We start from the raw sequence: 21,218 nt of genomic DNA on the forward strand, positions 1-21,218 counted from the left end.
GATTGTTGGTGACTTCATTTTCCCGGAAATAACCGTCTGTCGTGTTTTGTAAATAAGCACTGTTTAACGTTACATTTATTTGCAGTTTTATGGTATTCGGTCTATAAAGGTAAAACTTGAATTTGTTCAAGCTGTTCAGGTGCTGGGGGAATCCGCTGATTCATTAGTGTAAGGAAGTTAATTTTTTGGATATAAACTACAACCAGGCACAACACTTCACTGGTCAAGTCAGTCTTTTCTTCAAAGTAAGTCGAATTAATCATTGAATGAATCGTTGTGTGCAATAGTGTCCTTGCTTTTCTAACGTTTACTGGAAATTATGCTTTTATTGCCAGCCTCATTATTACGTTTCTTTAATATCTGTCTTTTGTGTCCTTTCTTTGACCTTAAATGAAATCATTTTGATGCAAAAACTTGAGAAAATGAGATCCATGCAGTCGATGACGTTGATGAAAAAAATATTTATTTATTGAATTTAAGTTTGATTTTACATAAATAATAACAAATATTTTTTTTAGAATTTAGAAAATGTATGACATTTTATGGTTTCCTGCTATCCAGACAGTCATTGGGTAATTTTATGGTCCCGTTACTGTTGACATTATCAGATAGAGTAAAAAATAGCCCCCAAAGAGTGGGTTAACACCTTTGTCAGAACAACAGAATAGCAACATTAATACATTTAAAATATCCCCTTTCATCTGAATACAAAATATTATTGCAGGAAAAGGTACATCATGTGCACAAGAACATCAATTCTGTGAATATCTTCGCTTTGGCAGAATCTGGCAAGTGCCCAATATTAACTATAAGTGTCACCATACCCCATTACCTAGAAAATCTTAAAGGGTTAGTTCACCCAAAAATGAAAATTATGTCATTAATGACTCACCCTCATGTCATTCCAAACCCGTAAGACCTCCATTCATCTTCGGAACACAGTTTAAGATATTTTAGATTTAGTCCGAGAGCTTTCTGTCCCTCCATTGAAAATGTATGTACGGTATACTGTCCATGTCCAGAAAGGTAATAAAAATATCATCAAAGTAGTCCATGTGACATTAGTGGGTTAGTTAGAATTTTTTGAAGCATCGAAAATACATTTTGGTCCAAAAATAACAAAAACTACGACTTTATTCAGCATTGTCTTCTCTTCCGGGTCTCCGCAGTGACGCTGCTTGTGACAGCGGTTGCTGCTGTGTAGGAGCTTCTTCCATCGCTCTTAGTTCTTCGTCTGTGTATTCGGGTTCAAATAAATATGGCTGAGCAAAAAAATGCAAGTCTTCCTCTGTGTCGAAATCCTTAGACATGTTTGCGAAGGTTGTTTTGTTTACAGCGTGCGTACAGTATACCGTACATACATTTTTAATGGAGGGACAGAAAGCTCTCGGACTAAATCTAAAATATCTTAAACTGTGTTCCGAAGATGAACGGAGGTCTTACGGGTTTGGAACAACATGAGGGTGAGTCATTAATGACATAATTTTCATTTTTGGGTGAACTAACCCTTTAAAGTTCACTTGGGAAATGATAGCACACAGAGTTCAGCAGGTGAAAGAAAATACAATGAAGATCAAAATAATAAATGAGTACAATAAGGAGTAAATATGTGATTATATGATAGTAATTGAATACATTGAGTAAGATTATATGAATATTTGAAATCTTAAGTAAAGTACTATTAAAAAGTCATAAATGGTAATAAATTATTAATATAGGATATGAATAATATGAATATTGACCATTTTTGGATTTACCACATTTGAAAGACATGCAAATGGCTTTAACATTTCTTTTGCAATTATTCATTCATCCCATTAATTTACTCTAATTATTCTTTAACAGGTACCTCTATTTAACTTCCATAATGTGGGATGTTGAGATTAGGGGCATGGCATCCGCTCATGCCATCATTGCCTCCACCATCTTCATGGCAACTGTGATCCCTGCTGTGTTTTTGGAAAACTTCTCTGTTTATGGGACTCACATGGTTTGGCTGTATTGTGTGGCTGGGTCTGTTGCTGTGGTCAACACTGCAGTGTTTTGGCTTCTTGGCATCAGCCCACCAACAAAGAAGAACACACTGAGCTACAAGGTAGAGATGTGCAGAACATTCTCCAATGATATGCAAACATAACTGATGACTAAATAGAATGAACATTAAAGTTGGCATGAAATGCGATTTTTCTTCCCCATAGAGTGGTTGCAGGGATGACGTCAAAACCTGGGAGATTAATTCGCTGTGGTTCCCTCAAGATTTTCCTGTGGGTTTTTTCCAGTTTATGAGTAAAATAAGGTCTGTGGTAAACGATTCTTGGACGTTTTGTTCTACAACATAAATTACACACACACTCCAAACGTTCATATCTAGGTTCTTAATACAAAACATACTAAACATAACAGCTTCAAAATTTGCATTATCAGTATGGATGTGTGTAATTTATGTTGTAGAACAAAACATCCAATTATCATCAACTTCTACTCATAAAGCCCCATAGGAAAATCTTGAGGGAACCAGTGGTGAGTTTTGATGTCATCCTTGTGACGTAAGTATATGAGTGAAACGGCTTCGCAAACATTAAATAATGTAGGGCGGGACTTCATTTTGTCCTTCAGCAATTGATTGGATTGTTGTGTTTTGCTATTGCTGTGATTTATGTGAGTGAGGATGTCCTGCCCTCCTTGTGCATAAAAACACATCAGAGAAGAGATGTCATTGCACTACAATATTTCATAAAAACAAGAGTTGTCAATTTTGATTTCAGTCACTTTATATAGTTTCATTTGTTATTTCATTCACAGATCAACAGATTATCCAGATCCTGTCTGTACTTTCTACTGTCATGCCTCTTTTTTCATACTGTGGTGGTAATGTACGGCGCACCTCTGCTCGAGTAAGTATTACTGTAAGCATTTGTTTGTTTGTTTTGTGTCCAAAAATGTGAAATACCAGATGTATAAGTCACATATCATGTTGCAGGTCTGCCCTGGAGACATTTTCTTTGGCCGTGCTGCTGTCCACACTCACTACATTGAGATGTCTCTGCATACTGGGCCCTAATGTACAGGCGTGGATCCGGGTTTTCAGCAGAGATGGGTAAATGCTGGATAAACTCTCTACTTGAACCACACGAATCATTGCTTGCACCGTTTACGGTGTGAGGCTTAGCAGTTTGTGTTATTGTTTCAGGTGCAGCCTTCAGTGGCTGTAGTCCACTAGATGGAGACCTTGGCTAACTTTGACAAATGGTGCAACAGATCTCATTGAGTTTCATAGACAAGGGATTGTTGTAGGTTGAACAATGTAAATATAAAATCTATTGATATAAAAATCAATATGATGCAAAACCATTTTGAAATGGCAATCATAATACCCCAATCCCCATTAATGAGCAACTAGAGTTGAGTTGAAAGCCTAATGCTTTTTCTTCTCTGCAGGGTGGGGCATAAGCTGGCTTTCCTGTTTTCTATTTGTATATATTAGTGTTTAATTAATACAATTGTTAAAATATGTAACATTTTAGCTTAAATAAACTACAGCTTTACATTGACTGAGGTGTTTTGAAACAAGACCTCACAATGTTTGTACTATCATTTAGGGATGTTCCAATGGTATGATAGTCAGAGATACTGTGTGTTTATACAGCTGCAATATCTCTGCTTAAGCACTGCAGGAAATTTGTCTCTCAGATGTGAATACGCAGTTGTGCACACTTTTTGTTTTCATTGAACATTCATAGTCCTCTTGTATAACTACACTGTATACCAGCCAAAAAGCCTCATATTTTATAACCGGCATACAGTATTTTAAATTAAATTCATTCATCACCGTTCAAAAGTTTAGGGTTGGTAAGATTTTAATGTTTTTGAAGTCTTTTATGCTCACCATCATCATTTATTTGATCAAAATTACAGTAAAATAGTACTATTCTGAAATACTATTACAATTTAAAACAACTGTTTTCTATTTTTTTTTTTTTTTTTTTAATGAAAGTATAATTTATTCCTGTGATGACAAAGCTCAGTTTTTCAGTGTCACATGATCCCTCAGAAATCATTCTAATATGCTGATTTGGTGGTCAAGAAACATTTCTTATTATCAATGTTGAAAACAGGGGTACAGTTTTTTTATGGAAACCATAACCTTAAAAAGTCTTTACTGTCACTTTTGATCCATTTAATGCATGCTTGCTTAATAAAAGTATTAATTTCTTTAAAAAACAAACCAACAAACAACAAAAAAATGTACTGACCCCAAACTTTTTAATGGTAGTGTATGTTCATATGAAAACTGCTTCTTTTGATATATGATTATTATTCTGTATTCATGAGTAACATTTGTGCTTTATTCATGTTAATTTGTTAGCAACATTATGATCGTTTAGCATGTGTGATTTTCAGGGCGATGTCAGTGTGGGACACCTCGCTTCAGATTACCACTGGCTGTAGTGTGATTGGGGCCTGGCTGGGAGCTTTCCCTATTCCTCTTGACTGGGACAGACCATGGCAGGTTAGTGTGAAATTACAGTCATTTCAAAAGAAATGACATTTCGCAATAAATGCACATGCTTCTGGCTCATTGAGACTCTATGTGTGCTCCAGTGGGTAATGCAGGTTTGAGTCTGCCCTGCAACTCATCCCAATGCATCTCTGCCCCCCACCCCCGTTGATTTCCTGTGACTCTGTCTAGTAAAGTAAAAGCCTCTAAAAATTGTGTCTCTTAATATTCACTATAATACATTGTTATGCTCAGTTAAGAGAGCAGATTTCTGCCGTGGCAGCAGAATTGCAGTACAGTGTTCCTTGTTTCAAAGCTTCTGCTCTTATGTTGCATCAAACTTCAGAAAGGAGGAACATGTCAGAGAAATGATTTTGCTTTGTATAAATATTTTGGTTTAACTTTACTTATGTTTATGCTGTCTAATAATAAAATTAGTTTTTTCAAATTCATATTTCTCTGTATGCAAAAAATCATCTATTTTTGTCCTACATGCCTTATGGGATAGTACACTGAAAAAGTAAAATTGTCATCATTTAGGGCTGTTTCACACAACGCATTTTTGCTGTTAAAAGCACGAGACGCAGGTCAGTGGAATGCAAAAAAGTGCAAGAGCTAGAGACATGGGTTGTTGTTGTTCTTTTTCAAGCTGAACTTCTTTTAACTTGAGCGGCGCGTTTTTCAAAAGCCGTGTCATGCAAAAGACGCGCAATGGTTAAAGACGTCCATCTATCACGTTTCCATTGAAAAACAATGGAAAAGTAGCACACTCTTCTTACTCAGTCCTTCCAAACCTGTGCCTTTCTTTCTTCTGCAGAACACAAAAGGAGACTTTGATTAACTATTATTGTCCATACGATGAATGTCAATGACTTGGATTAAATGGGCAAAAACCATAAAAACATTTTTTTTTAATCATGTCCATTATTATTTTTTGATTCAGACACATGAAACTTGATTTCTTTTATACCATAATCACATCTATATCTATATCAAAGGACATTTATCTCAGCATTTTATTATACTAGTGATCAATGTTAAAGGTGATAAAGAGGATCTTTTCGTCGACTGAGAAACCAAAGACTGTTACTGAGTTTTTGAAATGAGAGCATGCGTAAGAACAACCCCCCTCCTTTCGAAGGGAACGCCTCCCAAAACTCGTGCACGAGTAACGGAACACGAGTGTTTACCGCCGGCATTCGCCATGTCGTGTTAGTGGATTCATTATGTCGGACTCACCGCAGGTAACTCATAATCTGCAGTTGTTACTCCTGTCTCCGGACAAAAACATCGCATGCAGGCGCCTGTGGAGTGTGGAAAGTTACTGGAGCGCGCAGCCGCGCTCGTCTCTCACAAGGAACGTCATGGCAGTGATTGACAAGCCAGAGGGCCAATCCGCGCACGTCTCTCACAAGGAATGTCACGGCAGTGATTGACAAGCCAGAGGGCCAATCGTTTACGCGATGATCGCGTAAACGATTGGCTGATGTTTTTAAGGCCCTACCTCGTGCACAGATGATGTATATTAATATTATTCCTTTCAGTGCACCTAATAAATAGTCTTTTATCAGTTAGTAAAGACAGTTTCAGGTAATATTGCAAAAATGTATAAAACAAAACATCCTCTTTAGCACCTTTAAATAGAAAACAAATGATGTGTAGTTAACACCGAGAGCCTTTTTAGACAACATATACATTCCTCAACCAGTCGTGCAGGACCGCCATAGACAGGTTTTGTTGGGAATGAACCAATCTTCATGAAAAATTTAATGTTCTCAAAGCATAGAAGGACTGCGCTGCTACTTCAATTATTCATGTGTTGTACAGACATTGATCAGAGGCCAGTGTTTGCCCTCGTTTTGCCCTCAAAATGTCACACTGAAGTCTCCCTTGTGTGCTTTCTGACACTCTCTCTACACACAGATGTCTAGACGAGGCCAGAGGGATGAGACTGACTCATTATGGGAGTGAGGAGGGAGGGGAGTGGGGTTGGCGTAGTGATGATTCCTGAACACATGATGATGATGGGATTGTGAGCTAATGAGAAACTCTGGGGTGGTTGAAGCCAGATGCTTTTCTTTAGAGAAAGGAACTCATGACTTGTGATTTCTCAGTGCAGTGACACTCTATATTGCAACCCATATCATAGTCTTGGGATAATTGAATAATCAATCTTACTGACATTTTTTAATTCTGAGCCACTCTGCATATCTTCAGTCATTTAGAGACCAAGGATGAGGGGTAAAAATCTCACGTTAACACTTCACAATAAAGTCTCATTTGTTAACATCAGTTAATGTATTAACTAACACGAACTAACAATGAGCAATACATTTGTTATAGTATTTATTCATCTTTGTTAATGTTAGTTAATAAAAATCCAGCTGTTTATTGTTTGTTCATGTTAGCTAATGATAATAATTGTATAATGATAATTATATATTTTATTATAATAATTATAATTATTATAATAATGTATTAGTAAATGTTGAAATTAACATTAAGATTAATAAATGCTGTAGTAGTTGATTCTTAGTTAATGTTAATTAAAGTAGTTAACTAATGTTAGCTAATGAAACCTTATTGTGAAGTGTCACCAATCTTACTCTCTATAAAAAAGATTATTATATTATATAAAATATGTACATACACTGTATACATGTATATAAATATATATACACATTAAAATACACACACACACACATATGAAAAATAGCAACTACAGATGCTGGTCATATAATTAGAATATTGTGAAAAAGTTTTTTTTTATTGTAAATTATTTTAAAAAATGAAACTTTCATTTATACTAGATTCCCTACATGTAAAGTAAAACATTTCAAAAGTTTTTTTTTTTTTTTTTTTAATTTGTTGATTAGAGCATACAGCTAATGAAAGTCCAAAATCCAGTATCTCAAAATATTAGAATATTTACATTTGAGTTTCATTAAATGACCATCCCTACAGTATAAATTCCGGGTATCTCTTGTTCTTTGAAACCACACTAATGGAGAAAACTGCCGACTTGGCAATGGTCCAGGAGACAATCATTGACACCCTCCACAAAGAGAGTAAGTTACAGATGGTCATTATTGAATGTGGTGGCTGTTTACAGAGTGATGTATCAAAGCATATTAAATGCAAAGTTGACTAGAAGGAAGAAATTGGGTAGGCAAAGGTGCACAAGCAACAGGGATGACCACAAGCTTGAGAATACTGTCAAGTAAAGCCGATTCAAACACTTGGGGGAGAGCTTCACAATGAGTCAAATGAAGTCAGAGTCAGCGCATCAAGAGTCACCACACTCAGACATCTTCAGGAAACGTCAGAAGCATCTTACCTGGGCTAAGGAGAAAAAGAACTGGACAGTGAACAGTGGTCGAAAGTCCTCTTTTCAGATAAAAGTAAATTTTGCATTTCATGTTGAAATCATGGTCCCAGAGTCTGAAGGAAGACTGGAGAGGCACAGAATCCAAGCTGCTTGAAGTCTAGTGTGGAAGTTTCTGAAGTTAGTAATGATTTGGGGGGCCGTGACATCTGCTGGTGTTGGTCCATTGTGTTTTATCAAGTGCAAAGACAATGCAGCCATCTTCCAGGAGATTTTGGAGCACTTTATGCTTCCATCTGCTGACAAGCTTTATGGAGATGCTGATTTCCTTTTCCAGCAGGACTTTAGCACCTGCCCACAGTGCAAAAACCACTTCCAAGTGGTTTGCTGACCATGATATTACTGTGTTTTATTGGCCAGCCAACATGCCTGACCCCTGAATCTATGGGATATTTTCAAGAGAAAGATGAGAAACAGTCGATCCAACGATATACAGATGATCTGAAGGCTCAATAGTGCCTCAGCAGTGCCACAGGCTGATCACTTCCATGCCACACTTCACTGATGCTGTAATTTGTGCTAAGAGCAAGTCATTTGCTGTAATATGTGCTGCCGACCAAGTATTGAGTGCACAAATGAACATACTTTAAAGAACTTGAACTTTACTGTTTTTGAAAATCCATTTTTTGATTGATCTTAGGAAATATTCTAATATTTTAAGATACTGGATTTTGGACTTTCATGAGCTGTACGCTCTAATCATCAAAATTTAAAAAAAGAACTTTTGAAATGTTTTACTTTACATGTAGGGAATCTAGAATATATGAAAGTTTCATTTTTAAAAATTAATTTACAATAAAAAAAAATGAACTTTTTCATGATATTCTAATTATATGACCAGCACCTGTGTGTGTGTGTGTATATATATATATATATATATATATATATATATATATATATATATATATATATATATATATGTGTATATATATATAAATATAATGTGTACACACACATATTATATATATATATATATATATATATATATATATATATATATAATGCTTTTTTTTACTTTCTATACATAAAAAACACAATATTTCCACAAAAAAATTAATCAGCACTACTGTTTTCAACATTGATAATAAGAAATGTTTCTTGAGCACCAAATCAACATATCAGAATGATTTCTGAAGGATCATGTGACTGAAGTCTGGAGTAATAAAATAGAAATACAGCTTTTGCCATCACAGGAATAAATAATAGAAACAAGTTATTTAAATAGTAATAATATTTCACTATATTACCGTTTTAACATTTTTTATTTAAGAAAAACGCAGCCTTGGTAAGCATAAGAGACTTATTTCAGAAACATTAAAAATCTTATTGACCTCATACTTTTGAAGTGTACATATTTTTCTGTTAATATATTGTCTGTCAATTAATTAGTATAATAATTATTTTTCTCCAAGTTAACAAAAAGAAATGCATATTTTAAAATGTTTTATGTGCTAGACTGAAATAAGGTAGAAGCAACAGGACAAAAAAAAGTGACAAAATATTAGAAAAACTTTTTTTTAATAGTCAGTAAGCATTTTGAGGCAAGTCATTAATTTTACATTTTGTATATCCACTGCACATTGGGCATCAACAGCAAGTTTTTAATCATGAATTATGTTCACTCATAAAACCATTGTGCCTTTTGATTTTTAGATTTGCATTCCATATATCTACTGTTTATAAAGGCTTTTTTGTTGCTCACAATGTGCTGGAAGCTTTAAAGACCACTCAAACCACTCCACATATTTGCATGGACTGCAGGAAATTCATTAAAAAAAAAAAAAAAAAGATCAAATAACATTTGAAATCACCTTGATCATATGAAGCAAAAATGCAAAGCAGTCGGCACCGACCTGAGAGGCAAGGCCACCAATACATAACACTCAAAACTTATGTTAAAAAAAGAAAGAGGAAGAAAGCAGTCTAAAATACAAAATTTGGTTGGTAAAACACCACAGTGATTCTGTAGAATTTGCAGTCAGTCACTTGTGCTCCTGCAATATGACAGTTTTGATCTCATTTTGTGGCTCCTCTGTGCAGGTTTGGCCCATTTCCTGTACCCTCGGGGCAACTACTGGATTTCTGACTGGCCTTGTCGCTGCCCCTGTCTGGATCCACTGGCATCGCAAACAGCTCACCTACAAGCTTAAGTGAGGAAACGAAGGACACAGTCACAGGCCACCAGAAAAACGGACAGAGAAAAAGAACCAGGCTTGAGTCAAAAACGACTGTCCATCCCAGTGCGCGCTCCAAATCAAAGAAATGACTCTGAGGTCACATTTACAACAATAAAACTCTGTTTTTTTTTGTTTTTTTGAGAATAGACATTTAATTTGTTGTATGCTCATAATGGCAGTATATTTATTTGAGAATTCCCCTCTTCCTTCTTGTAAATAAAACCAGTACTGACTTGAGACATTTTGTAAAAAGCAACTGTTTTGCAACCCAAATTAAGATGCTGAGTTTCCCTTTTTGAAGTTGAATAAAGTCTTACTTCTGTAAATGACAGATGGGTTTGGTTGTGCTGTTTAGGCTTGTCTGGGTTTCGTACTCGTGCTCGCTGATCCAGACGCGGAAATACAGTTCGATTGTTCATTAGGAAAGGGTGTCTTCAGACATCTTTTCATTTCTTTCACTTGTCTATTCTCTGTGCTTGTATGTTCAGTAAATCATTTTGTTGTTTTCCTTGTATTCCATCTCAATGATTAGTGTTCTTGTGTCATTTCCTCCCTGAAGAAAGTGTCTTTTTGTCATTTGCCCATGACTTGGACTGTACGGCACCATTGTTCATATTTCACTTGTAGGTGACTGCGTCCATTGGTTCTCCCTCCCTTTAGCTCAGAAGTCAGATTGTAATCTGGTTGGTTGTCAATTGGTCACCGCCAGTTCTTGCTCTTCTTTCACCTGGACGCCCCTGAGCTGGTGTATCATGTGATGAGGCAGCAGTTGATGCAGCGTGGGGCCCAGTCTTCGCTTGAGCGCGCCTTTCTTAGGAGCCAGAATGGCTATAATGGCCTCGTCGAACACAGTTTTCAGACCTTTCTGTGTCAGTGCTGAGCATTCAACATAACAGCAGGCACCAATCTGGAAAGGCACAGAAAATGAGACACCTTTTTAGATATTCACTGATCAAATTTAGGACAATGTGCTGTTCTTTTCACTTTGCCTTTGACCCATGACTTAGTTTTCTCTTAGTACAAAGTTTCAGTTTTATTTCTTGAGAAATAGGAAGTATCATTTTGCCTCACCTCTTTTGCTAGCTTCTGGCCCTGTTCTGTCACAATGGGCTTCTTCCTTCACGTCGTTCAGCTTGGCAATAGTCTTGGGGTCATCCCGCAGGTCAATCTACAGTCAAAAAAGGAGAAGGAGAGAGAGAAAGTCACAGTTAAGCAGACCCAACGTGAGGGGTTAACTGTGTAAGGACAGTGGATGAGATTCCATACGATAGAGTTTGTTTTTAGAGCAGAAGGCTCCAGGAAATTCAACCCAAGACCAGATGGTGGCATGCGTCTGCAGACTCCCCTTTCACCTAAAAAGTACCACCGCAGTTGTCTAGGAGGGTCTCTGCCTTCCCTGTTTCCAATTAAAATTCCACTTCATCTAAGTTTGAACTTTTTGCCAGCTACTCTCCACAAAAAAAAAAAAAAAAAAAAAAAAAAAACCTGCTCTCCATACATCCATTGAGGTATTACCAAAACCACTACAGAGAGTTGTACATCCTTCACATCTTCCATTTAGACACATTTTAAGGTTTCCTTTAAATATGCCAATGTTCATGAGCTGGTTGACAGCAAAAGTGAAGCTTTGTAGGGTTCAGGGTAGGGCTGCATGATTTAGGGAAAAAAAATCTAATTGCAATTTTTCTGATCAATATGACTATAAAATAATTATTATTACTGTTATTATTGTTATTATTAGTAGTAGTAGTAGTAGTAGTTTTAGTACTAAATAAACAAAAAATACTACTCAACATTTCACTGTAAAACAATTGAGCATTTAAGGACTAATAATATAATTTAAAGGATTAGTTCACTTTCAAATTAAAATTTCCTGATAATTTACTCACCCTCATGTCATCCAAGATGTTTATGTATTTCTTTCTTCATTTGAAAAGAAGTTAAGGTTTTTGATGAAAACATTCCAGGATTTTTATCCATATAATGGACTTCAATGGAGCCCAAACAGTTGAATGTCAAAATTACAGTCTCAGTGCAGCTTTAAAGGGATCTACAGCCCGGATGAGGAATAAAGGCCTGTACACACCGGGACGAATATCGCACGCGTGTAACGCCAGCGTTTTTCGCCAGCGTTTTTCGAGACGTTTTTTGTGTTCACACCCAAGCGATTTTCACTGGCGATGCGCAGAGTGAACGTGCAAATTCACTCCCTGACAGTATGTGGCGCTTGTGCTTAACGGTAGTGCAAATAAACATATTTATGATATTAATAAAGTTAAAGAAAATAAAAATGCAGATATTAAATGGCATATATATGAGAGATGGTAGTCAGAAACAGTAGTGCAAATAAACATTAATGAAATAGACATTCTCAACTATATTTCTTGAATGTAAAAGAAAAAAAACAGCAAAAATACAGAAATAATACACATCTATTGGTATGGCCAAGAACTGGCAGAGCACCCATAGCGTGCGTCTCAATCAGCTCCCTAGTTCACTAGTCAGGGCACTGATCAGGGAATCGGCCACATTCATTTAAATGGTATACAGATACATGACCTAGGAAGCTAGGGAGCTGTTTGAGACGCAGGGATAGTTTGTAGGGGTCTTCCTCGTCTACTTACTTTCTCTTCGTCGTCTTGTGTGCTTGGCAAGACTGTTTTGTGCTTGAGCGCCACCAAGTCGTGTTTTACTGTAACTTCAGCAGCTCCAGGCACGTGAACAAAAGCACCAATCTCATTGGTCGGCCAGTTTTTAACGCGGCGCGTCAAACCAAAAAAACGAACCCGAGGCGTTTTTTAAAAAATGACGCTTTTACGCCTCGCGTTTTTCGCGTCGGTGTGCACACTCACATTGGCCCCCTTTGTTTAGTTTAGTTTAGTCACGAGGCGTTAAACGTCGGCGAAAATCGCGCACGATATTCGTCCCGGTGTGAACAGGCCTTAAGGGTCTTATCTAGCAAAACGATCAGCCATTTTCTAAAAAAAAAACAAAAACAAAAAAAATTGTATACTTTTAACCATAAACGCTCTCTTCTTCTTCTCTATTTGAATTCCAGCAGTGTAGACACTGCTAAGTGTATTACTGCCCTCCACAGGTCAAAGTTTTAAGTAATTGTTATATACTTGCACTAGCATATTGTTTATGACAATTTAGTTCAAACTTTTACCTGTGGAGGGCAGTAATACACTTAGCAGTGTCTACACTGCTGGAATTCCAACAGAGAAGAAGAAGACAGCTAGTTCAAGACGAGCCTTTATGGTTAAAAGTATATAATTTAAAAAAAAAATGTTTAGAAAATGACAGATCATTTTGCTAGATAAGACCCTTATTCCTCATCTGGGATCATGTAGATCCCTTTGAAGCTGCAATGAAACTTTAATTTTGACCTTCAACCGTTTGGGCTCCACTTGAAGTCCACTATAAGGAGAATAATCCTGGAAAGTTTCCATCTAAAATCTTAATTTCTTTTCCACTGAAGAAAGACATAAACATCTTGGATGACATGAGGGTGAGTAAATTATCAGGAAATTTTAATTTGAAAGTTTTACATAACTGTAAAGTTATTTTGATAGAAAACGCTTAAAGGATTAGTCCACTTTTAAATACACTTTTCCTGATCAATTTACTCACCCCCATGTCATCCTAGATGTTCATGTCTTTCTTTCGTCAGTCGAAAAGAAATGAAGGTTTTTGAGGAAAACATTCCAGGATTTTTCTCCTTACAGTGGATTTCAATGGCTACCAACAGGTTGAAGGTCAAAATTACAGTTTCAGTGCAGCTTCAAGGGCTTTAAACGATACCAGATGAGTAATAAGGGTCTTATCTAGCGAATCGATCGGTCATTTTCGAAAAAAATACAACTGTATATGCTTTATAAACAAAATATCGCCTTGAACGTACTTTCCGCTTCCGCATTCTTCATAAGGCTTACGCTGAATGTCCTACGCCTTCTCTATTCAAGTTACAGAAAAAAACGAAACTGGCGCCGCGTTCGTTCCGTAAGTAGAATAGGGAAGGCGTAGAACATTCAGCGTAAGCGTTATGAAGAATGCAGAAGCGGAAAGTACGTTCAAGGCGATATTTTGTTTATAAAGCATAAACGGTTGTATTTTTTTCGAAAATGACCGATCGATTCGCTAGATAAGACCCTTATTACTCATCTGGTATCGTTTAAAGCCCTTGAAGCTGCACTGAAACTGTAATTTTGACCTTCAACCTGTTGGTAGCCATTGAAATCCACTGTAAGGAGAAAAATCCTGGAATGTTTTCCTCAAAAACCTTCATTTCTTTTCGACTGACGAAAGAAAGACATGAACATCTAGGATGACATGGGGGTGAGTAAATTGATCAGGAAAAGTGTATTTAAAAGTGGACTAATCCTTTAAAAGGTTCCATTTTGTTAATAAGCGTTTCTCATTACAAGAATGAGAAGATGGTTGGTGCATGTTGCATAATGAGCTGCCCATGTGTGAGAAAACAGTTCCATGCTTCACTGAAACACACAGCGCATATATTTATTTAATCAAATTATAGCCTTTGTGATTGATACATTGCACTAAATCAGATTGCGATTTCAGATTTATTTCAATTAATTGTGCAGCCCAAGTTCAGGATCCTTGTTTCCGGGATTCTCTAGCCCTCTTTCTTATCGATTGCGCTGCATCTGTATTCATCTCACTTCTGTGGTCTGATTAAGACAGGAACCTTACACACAGCAATAAACATGACCTGACAGGACTAGGGCTGATAGCGAACCCTCACTCTTAACGCACATACATGGGTTATAGTAATTACCAAACCACAAGCATAAGCCGTCTGAACAATTGACCAGATCATGTCATGAACACTTGATGATTGAACCTGTTACGATAGCACACAAATCAATATGTTCAATCCATAATATTACGACAACTATAACCACACAGGACTTGCAAACATAATGCATTCTCATGGATCATAAATATCTCTGTAGCATCAGTAATTCTGACAGGCAACATACTAGGGATGCACAATATATCATATAGATAATGAATGTTTTATTGTGCATGCGTGTTTAGATTATGTTTTTACCATCCATTTTAACACTCGCCTAAAGTTAATCTTTGAAAACATAAATAATCTAATAACATTGTTAAATGCAATCTTCAGCAAATCTCAAAAAGATATGCATTTTTTATACTGTACATTTAGTGCTGGGTAGTAACTGATCACATCTGGATCTGGATTATGTAATCAGATTCCAAAAATTAAGTACTTGTAATTAGATTATATTACACTTTAAAATACTCAATCAGATTACAGTTACTTTCTTAAAAAAAAGCCTATTGCTTATAGATGGCTTATAGTTGTCTGAATGTCTGATGCACATGGCATACTTAACTGGAAACACTTCAGGATTTTCAAAGTCGTCATCTGGTTGGTTGAATTCTACAGAACGTCCGAGAGACGTGTGTGTCGCGTTCTTTAATAGTCCGCCTGGAAACAAATGCCGTCACGGCAAACCCCCTCATCAAAGAAGAACGCCGCCGTGTTTACAACTGTGACAATGAGTGCTTTCCAGGATCAACTAAATGCTGGATTTTCAAAATTATGTGAAGTTCTTGGTCTGTTATTTTAGGGACATTGATTTTGCATTTTCATGCCCCTAAACATGACGCGGAACAAAACGAACTGTGATTGGTTGCGTTACATGTCAATCAAATGTCTTCTTGGGTGGCCCTTGGCCAATGAAATCTACGATAGAGTCCAGACCTTCTGCCGTCAGTCTGAAGGTCTTGCTATGCGAGACTAGACATACATCCAAATTTGCCAAATTAGTTGGGACATATATCCACATTTGCGTTGAAATAACAAAATCAGACACTTTAGACTTGCTATATAGTATATATCGCTTTACATAAGTGTACTGCAAGTATGCAAATAAAGTTGATTATTTTCTTAATTATCTAATCAGACTGCCAAAAATTAAGAATTTTTTATTAGAGACATTTATGGCCAAGATGATAAATGGACACCAATATAGCAACACTGTAGCATACTAGTGTACCAAATGTTTTTGTTACAAATTTGTGCACTGTTTCACATATAATTACCAAAAGTAGGCAGTATACAGAATAATAATTAAGTGTGTGTGTACCTGAGTGCCAATGAGCAGGTAAGGGACGTTGGGCGCGTACTCCTGCAGCTCTGGGACCCACTCCTCTCTTACGTTCTGGAAGCTGGCCGGATTCACCACAGAAAAGCAAATGAGGAAGACATCTGTCATGGGGTAGGACAGGGGTCGCAGGCGATCATAGTCCTCCTGTCAGACCAGAAGACACTGGATAAAAACAAGTATAGGGCCTTCTACTGATCATAAGTCAACAATGGTTTAAAAAAAAGCATCAGGAATGCACTCAAAAGCTCAGAAATATTTACTATAGTAAAATACCCTAATATGAGTTTGGTCATTTCCTTCTCCACAAATCTTAACTAATAGCATTCACCACTATATTGAATCACTGTCCACAAACGCTCTGAAATGGAACATTATCAGCAATCACTTAAGCAGCAACCAGAAATTACGCTGACCCTAATGATCGAGCAGAGATTAATATGATTTAGATTATGACTCGTGACCCATAAATCCATATTTCACTCAACAACATTTCCTCCATCTCCTCATTCGTCCTCTAAAGCAGCACAGAGGCATCGACATGTCCTCTGGAAACCAGAAACCCCAGACGCTACAACAGATAAGCCTGGATTTACTGGGGACATGTGACTGATATTTTTGGGAGCTTGTTTTTTTCCAACGTGGGTTTGTGTGTCTCCACACGCAGTGTGTGTGTGTATTGGTATGCAATCATCCATGGTTATTCTTTCTAACGAGAGTGTGTCTAAACTATAACAGCATGTGCCTCTGGCCATGCGTTGCAGTACAAACATTTCATTTGCAACAGGCACCACTCAGGAACAGTCCTGGGCTTCCAGGAATGAAACCCCAGAAATGTGGAGCCGGAGTCTCTGAGCTTCAGAGCTTAATTTACCGTGACGTCTCTCATCTAGGAGCACCTCTGCATCTGAACCGCGAGGGACGTTACTAACATCTGCTGACTGAAGATTGTGAGTGAAAAAGTACTTCTGCAAGTTTGTGTAACTAGGAGTCCTGATGCTCTTCAGGGTTGCATAAGCCTTTATGTGCAGACACATTAGAGAAATTTCAGTGAAATTTTGTGGGCAAAAAAAAAAAAAAAAAAAAACTTTCACTGTCTTTTGTCAATAGCATAGAGGTATTATATGAAAAACTAAAAAAAGGCAATTGCAACTTTTTATCTCACAATTCTGACTTTTTTTCTTGCAATTGTGAGATATAAAGTCAGAAATCAGAATTGCGTAATATTAAAGGTGCCATCGAATGGAAAATTGAATTTACCTTGGCATAGTTGAATAACAAGAGTTCAGTACATGGAATTGACATACAGTGAGTCTCAAACACCATTGTTCAAAAGACCTCCGAAGAACAGGCGAATCTCAACATAACACCGACTGTTACGTAACAGTCGGGATCATTAATATGTACGCCCCCAATATTTGCATATGCCAGCCCATGTTCAAGGCATTAGATAAGCCAGTATTAACGTCTGGATCTGTGCACAGATGAATCATCAGACTAGGTAAGCAAGCAAGGACAACAGCGAAAAATGGCAGATGGAGCAATAATAACTGCCATGATTCATGATTACATGATATTTTTAGTGATATTTGTAAATTGTCTTTCTAAATGTTTTGTTAGCATGTTGCTAATGTACTGTAAAATGTGGTTAAAGTTACTATCGTTTATTACTGTACTTGCAGAGACAAGAGCCGTCGCTATTTTCATTTTTAAACACTTGCAGTCTGTATAATTCATAAACAACTTCATTCTTTATAAATCTCTCCAACAGTGTAGCATTAGCCCATTAGCCACAGAGCACAGCCTCAAACTCATTCAGAATCAAATGTAAACATCCAAATAAATACTATACTCACATGATCCAACGCATGCATGCAGCATGCATGAACATTTTGTAAAGATCCATTTGAGGGTTATATTAGCTGTGTGAACTTTGTTTATGCACTGTATTATAGTCGAGAGCTCGGGGGACAGGGAGTGCGAGATTTAAAGGGGCCACGCGCCGAATCGGTGCATAGTTAATGATGCCCCAAAATAGGCAGTTAAAAAAAATTTATTAAAAAAAAATCTATGGGGTATTTTGAGCTGAAACGTCACAGACACATTCAGGGGACACCTTAGACTTGTATTACATCTTGTGAAAGAACATTCTAGGGCACCTTTAAGTAAGAATTGCGTGATATAAAGTCAGAATTTTATGATAAACGTCAGAATTACGTGTTATGTATGTTATGAGCAATTGTGAGGGTTTCTCTCACAATTATGACTTTATAACTCGCAATTGCATGTTATAAAGTCAGATAAACATTTCTGAGAAAAAGTCGAAATTGCAAGTTTATATCATGCAATTCTGACTATAGTTCGCAATTCTGAGACAAAAAAAACAGAATTGTGAGATAAAGTCAGAATTGTGCGACAAACTTTATATCATGCAATTCTGACTTTATAACTCGCAATTTTGAGTTTATATCTCGCAATTCTGAGAAAAAAGTCAGAATTGTGAGATAAAAATTCGCAATTACCTTTTTTATTTTTTTTTTTATTTAGTGGTGGAAACAAGCTTCCATAAGTATAAAGCACAACTGACACAAAGAAGTCACTTTCAAATCAAGCAGCTTTCTGTTGGTCATTGTGGTGAATTTGTGGGACCAACACAAGCAAAATCTGTGTGGGTAATGTTTTTGCCCTCACGTGAAACTCGCAAAATGTCACTGGGCAGTGGTAAATTTGACATCACTTTTGGGTTTGCTGTAGAACACTGTGGGAAAGCTCACTGTTAGCAACTTCAAATAAGCACACACAACAGAGCCAGACAGTCGCTCATTCATCAAAAAGATTGGCGAGCGATATAAACCTTCTGTTTTTACTTGCAACTGTCAATGTTTCAAGGCCAAATGTGCCGTTCTGTGGCTGAGATATGAACCTGCGATATATAACCTTAAGAATTACAGCCGAAACGGTTTGCTTCTGCTGTCGGGAGATCGTCCTGTCCCTGCCACATGACAAATCAGGATTTGTTACAACATAACCTGACAAAACAAAGTTGAGCAGGTGCATCTGTGGTGTAAGTGAGACTTGTGTGAGTGTGCGTTGCCCCTGTGGGCCGACTGCATTATAAATACACTTTGCAGCCCATCCTCTGGCCTGTTCAAACATTCTACAGGGGGCAGGGTGGGAGGGATGGTATTATTTACAGCTGCCCTTTGCCAAAACTGAATGTAGAATAAGCCAACACATCTTCCACCCACGTCTCCTGCATATCTCTTGCTACCACCAGAGAGCACACATTTTACACAAGTTTATGTCCATGTTGAGAGTCGCTAATGAAATGTAGTGATTCTACCAACTTAAAAGGTGAAATGTGTCATTTTCAAGATACTAAACAAAATTGAATTCTTTTTGTTCAAAAGGCCCAATCTGTTTGAAGATGACAGAGCTGGATCAAACAATGGTGTGAGGTTGGGGCGGTACTACCTGCTGTCCAAACAATGGCAGATGGGTGGAAATTTATTATTTTTACAATTACAAAGCCTGTTGCTGCTGGAGAGAATGGGGAGTAGCAAGGAAATATGAATCTGTGTTGGTGTATTTGTCATTTGCACAAGGTACACTGGGCACTGAAATGCTTATGACAAGGGTCAAGGTCACAGAAACAATGTACAACAGTGGTTCCCAACCCTGGTCCTGAAATACCAGGGTTGGGAACAACTGATGTACAATACGATAACCGAGAAACAAAACAGGCATACATGAGAGCATACATACATACACACACACACACACACACACACACACACACACACACACAAATGTTAGGTTTTTGTGAATTGTGGGGACTTTCCATAGGCCGCAATGCATTTTATACTGTACAAACCGTACTTTCTATCCCCCTACCCTACCCCTAACCCTAAACCTAACCATCACAGGAAACTGTGCACACCTTTATTTTCTCACAAAAACATCATTTAGTATTTTTATTAATTAATTTACATTGTGGGGACCGGTGGCTGGACATTTGGTCACACACACACACACACATATATATATTAGTGCTGATGATTTAACACATATAATTTAATTCATTAGATTATGAGAAAAAATAAATTAATGCATTTAACGCACCCGCCCCGCACCAGACCTACGTAGTTCATCTTACATTTCATACAGTTGATTGATGACGAACATGAAGCAGGGCAACAACTCACTGCGTGATGGAGCCTATGAAGTGTAGTTAGAATGCCCCTAAAATTCAAGATATCAGGGCAAAAATGCCCCTGAATAAGTTTGTGTCTCATATTTATGATATAGTTAAGGAATATCACACGAGTAATGAGAGCAATATCAATTGAGTGCTGTTTTTGTCCCGAATAGCACGAGTGCAAATGTGATATTGATTTTATACAACAGTTCAATAAATAAGTAGTTAAAGTGTCCCTATTATGGATTTTTGAAAATTACCTTTCATGTAGTGTGTAACATAGCTCTAAGTGAATGAAAACACCCTGCAAAGTTTTAAATCTGAAAGTGCACCATATATAAAGTCATTGTCTCTCAAAAGTAAGAGTCGACTGAGTCAATTAAACGAATCCCAAGCCGTTTCGTTGTGACGTCACAACGAAACATAAGCATATTGCCCGTCCACTTATTGCACACGCAGACACCAGGGAAAATTCATTTTTTCAACAAAACCACAGCAGTATAATCTTTAGTGTACGCTCATGGAAAGGAGGGGTTTAGAGAGACTGATTCTTTGAACTGCTTCTAACGTATCGTTTACCAATCATTGAGAACTGAGGTGAAATTAAATGTTTATTATGAGAAAACGAAAGTGTTTTTTGACCTTGCATGCATGTAAACCTGTTGTAGGAGACTCCCAAACAATATTAGAAAGAAAGAAAAAAGGCATAATAGGGGCACTTTAATATTGTGTTCTATTTTAGACACAGTATTGTCTGCTTTTTCTCAACTTTCAACAAAAACATATAAAGCTAGAACTGTTA

At 37.1% G+C, this 21,218-nt stretch overlaps 2 protein-coding genes across 2 annotated transcripts in view; one reads left to right on the forward strand and one right to left on the reverse strand.

Moving 5' to 3' along the window:
* On the forward strand, positions 1 to 10,389 carry pigf (phosphatidylinositol glycan anchor biosynthesis, class F). The gene is made up of 6 exons (XM_048169768.1): positions 1 to 245; positions 1,846 to 2,095; positions 2,803 to 2,894; positions 2,981 to 3,097; positions 4,402 to 4,510; positions 9,924 to 10,389. The coding sequence occupies exons 2-6, from the start codon at positions 1,868 to 1,870 to the stop codon at positions 10,035 to 10,037; spliced, it is 660 nt and encodes a 219-aa protein (XP_048025725.1). The 5' UTR covers positions 1 to 245; positions 1,846 to 1,867; the 3' UTR covers positions 10,038 to 10,389.
* The window catches only part of rhoq (ras homolog family member Q), a 24,608-nt gene continuing 13,582 nt past the window's right edge, over positions 10,193 to 21,218 (reverse strand). Inside the window, 4 exon segments of the mRNA XM_048169767.1 lie at positions 10,193 to 10,967; positions 11,132 to 11,176; positions 11,178 to 11,228; positions 16,201 to 16,365. Of these exon segments, the coding sequence (XP_048025724.1) occupies positions 10,752 to 10,967; positions 11,132 to 11,176; positions 11,178 to 11,228; positions 16,201 to 16,365 (477 nt within the window). The 3' untranslated portion in view covers positions 10,193 to 10,751.

This window comes from Megalobrama amblycephala, linkage group LG20 (genome assembly GCF_018812025.1).
Source record: "Megalobrama amblycephala isolate DHTTF-2021 linkage group LG20, ASM1881202v1, whole genome shotgun sequence".
NCBI classification, from domain to species: domain Eukaryota; kingdom Metazoa; phylum Chordata; class Actinopteri; order Cypriniformes; family Xenocyprididae; genus Megalobrama; species Megalobrama amblycephala.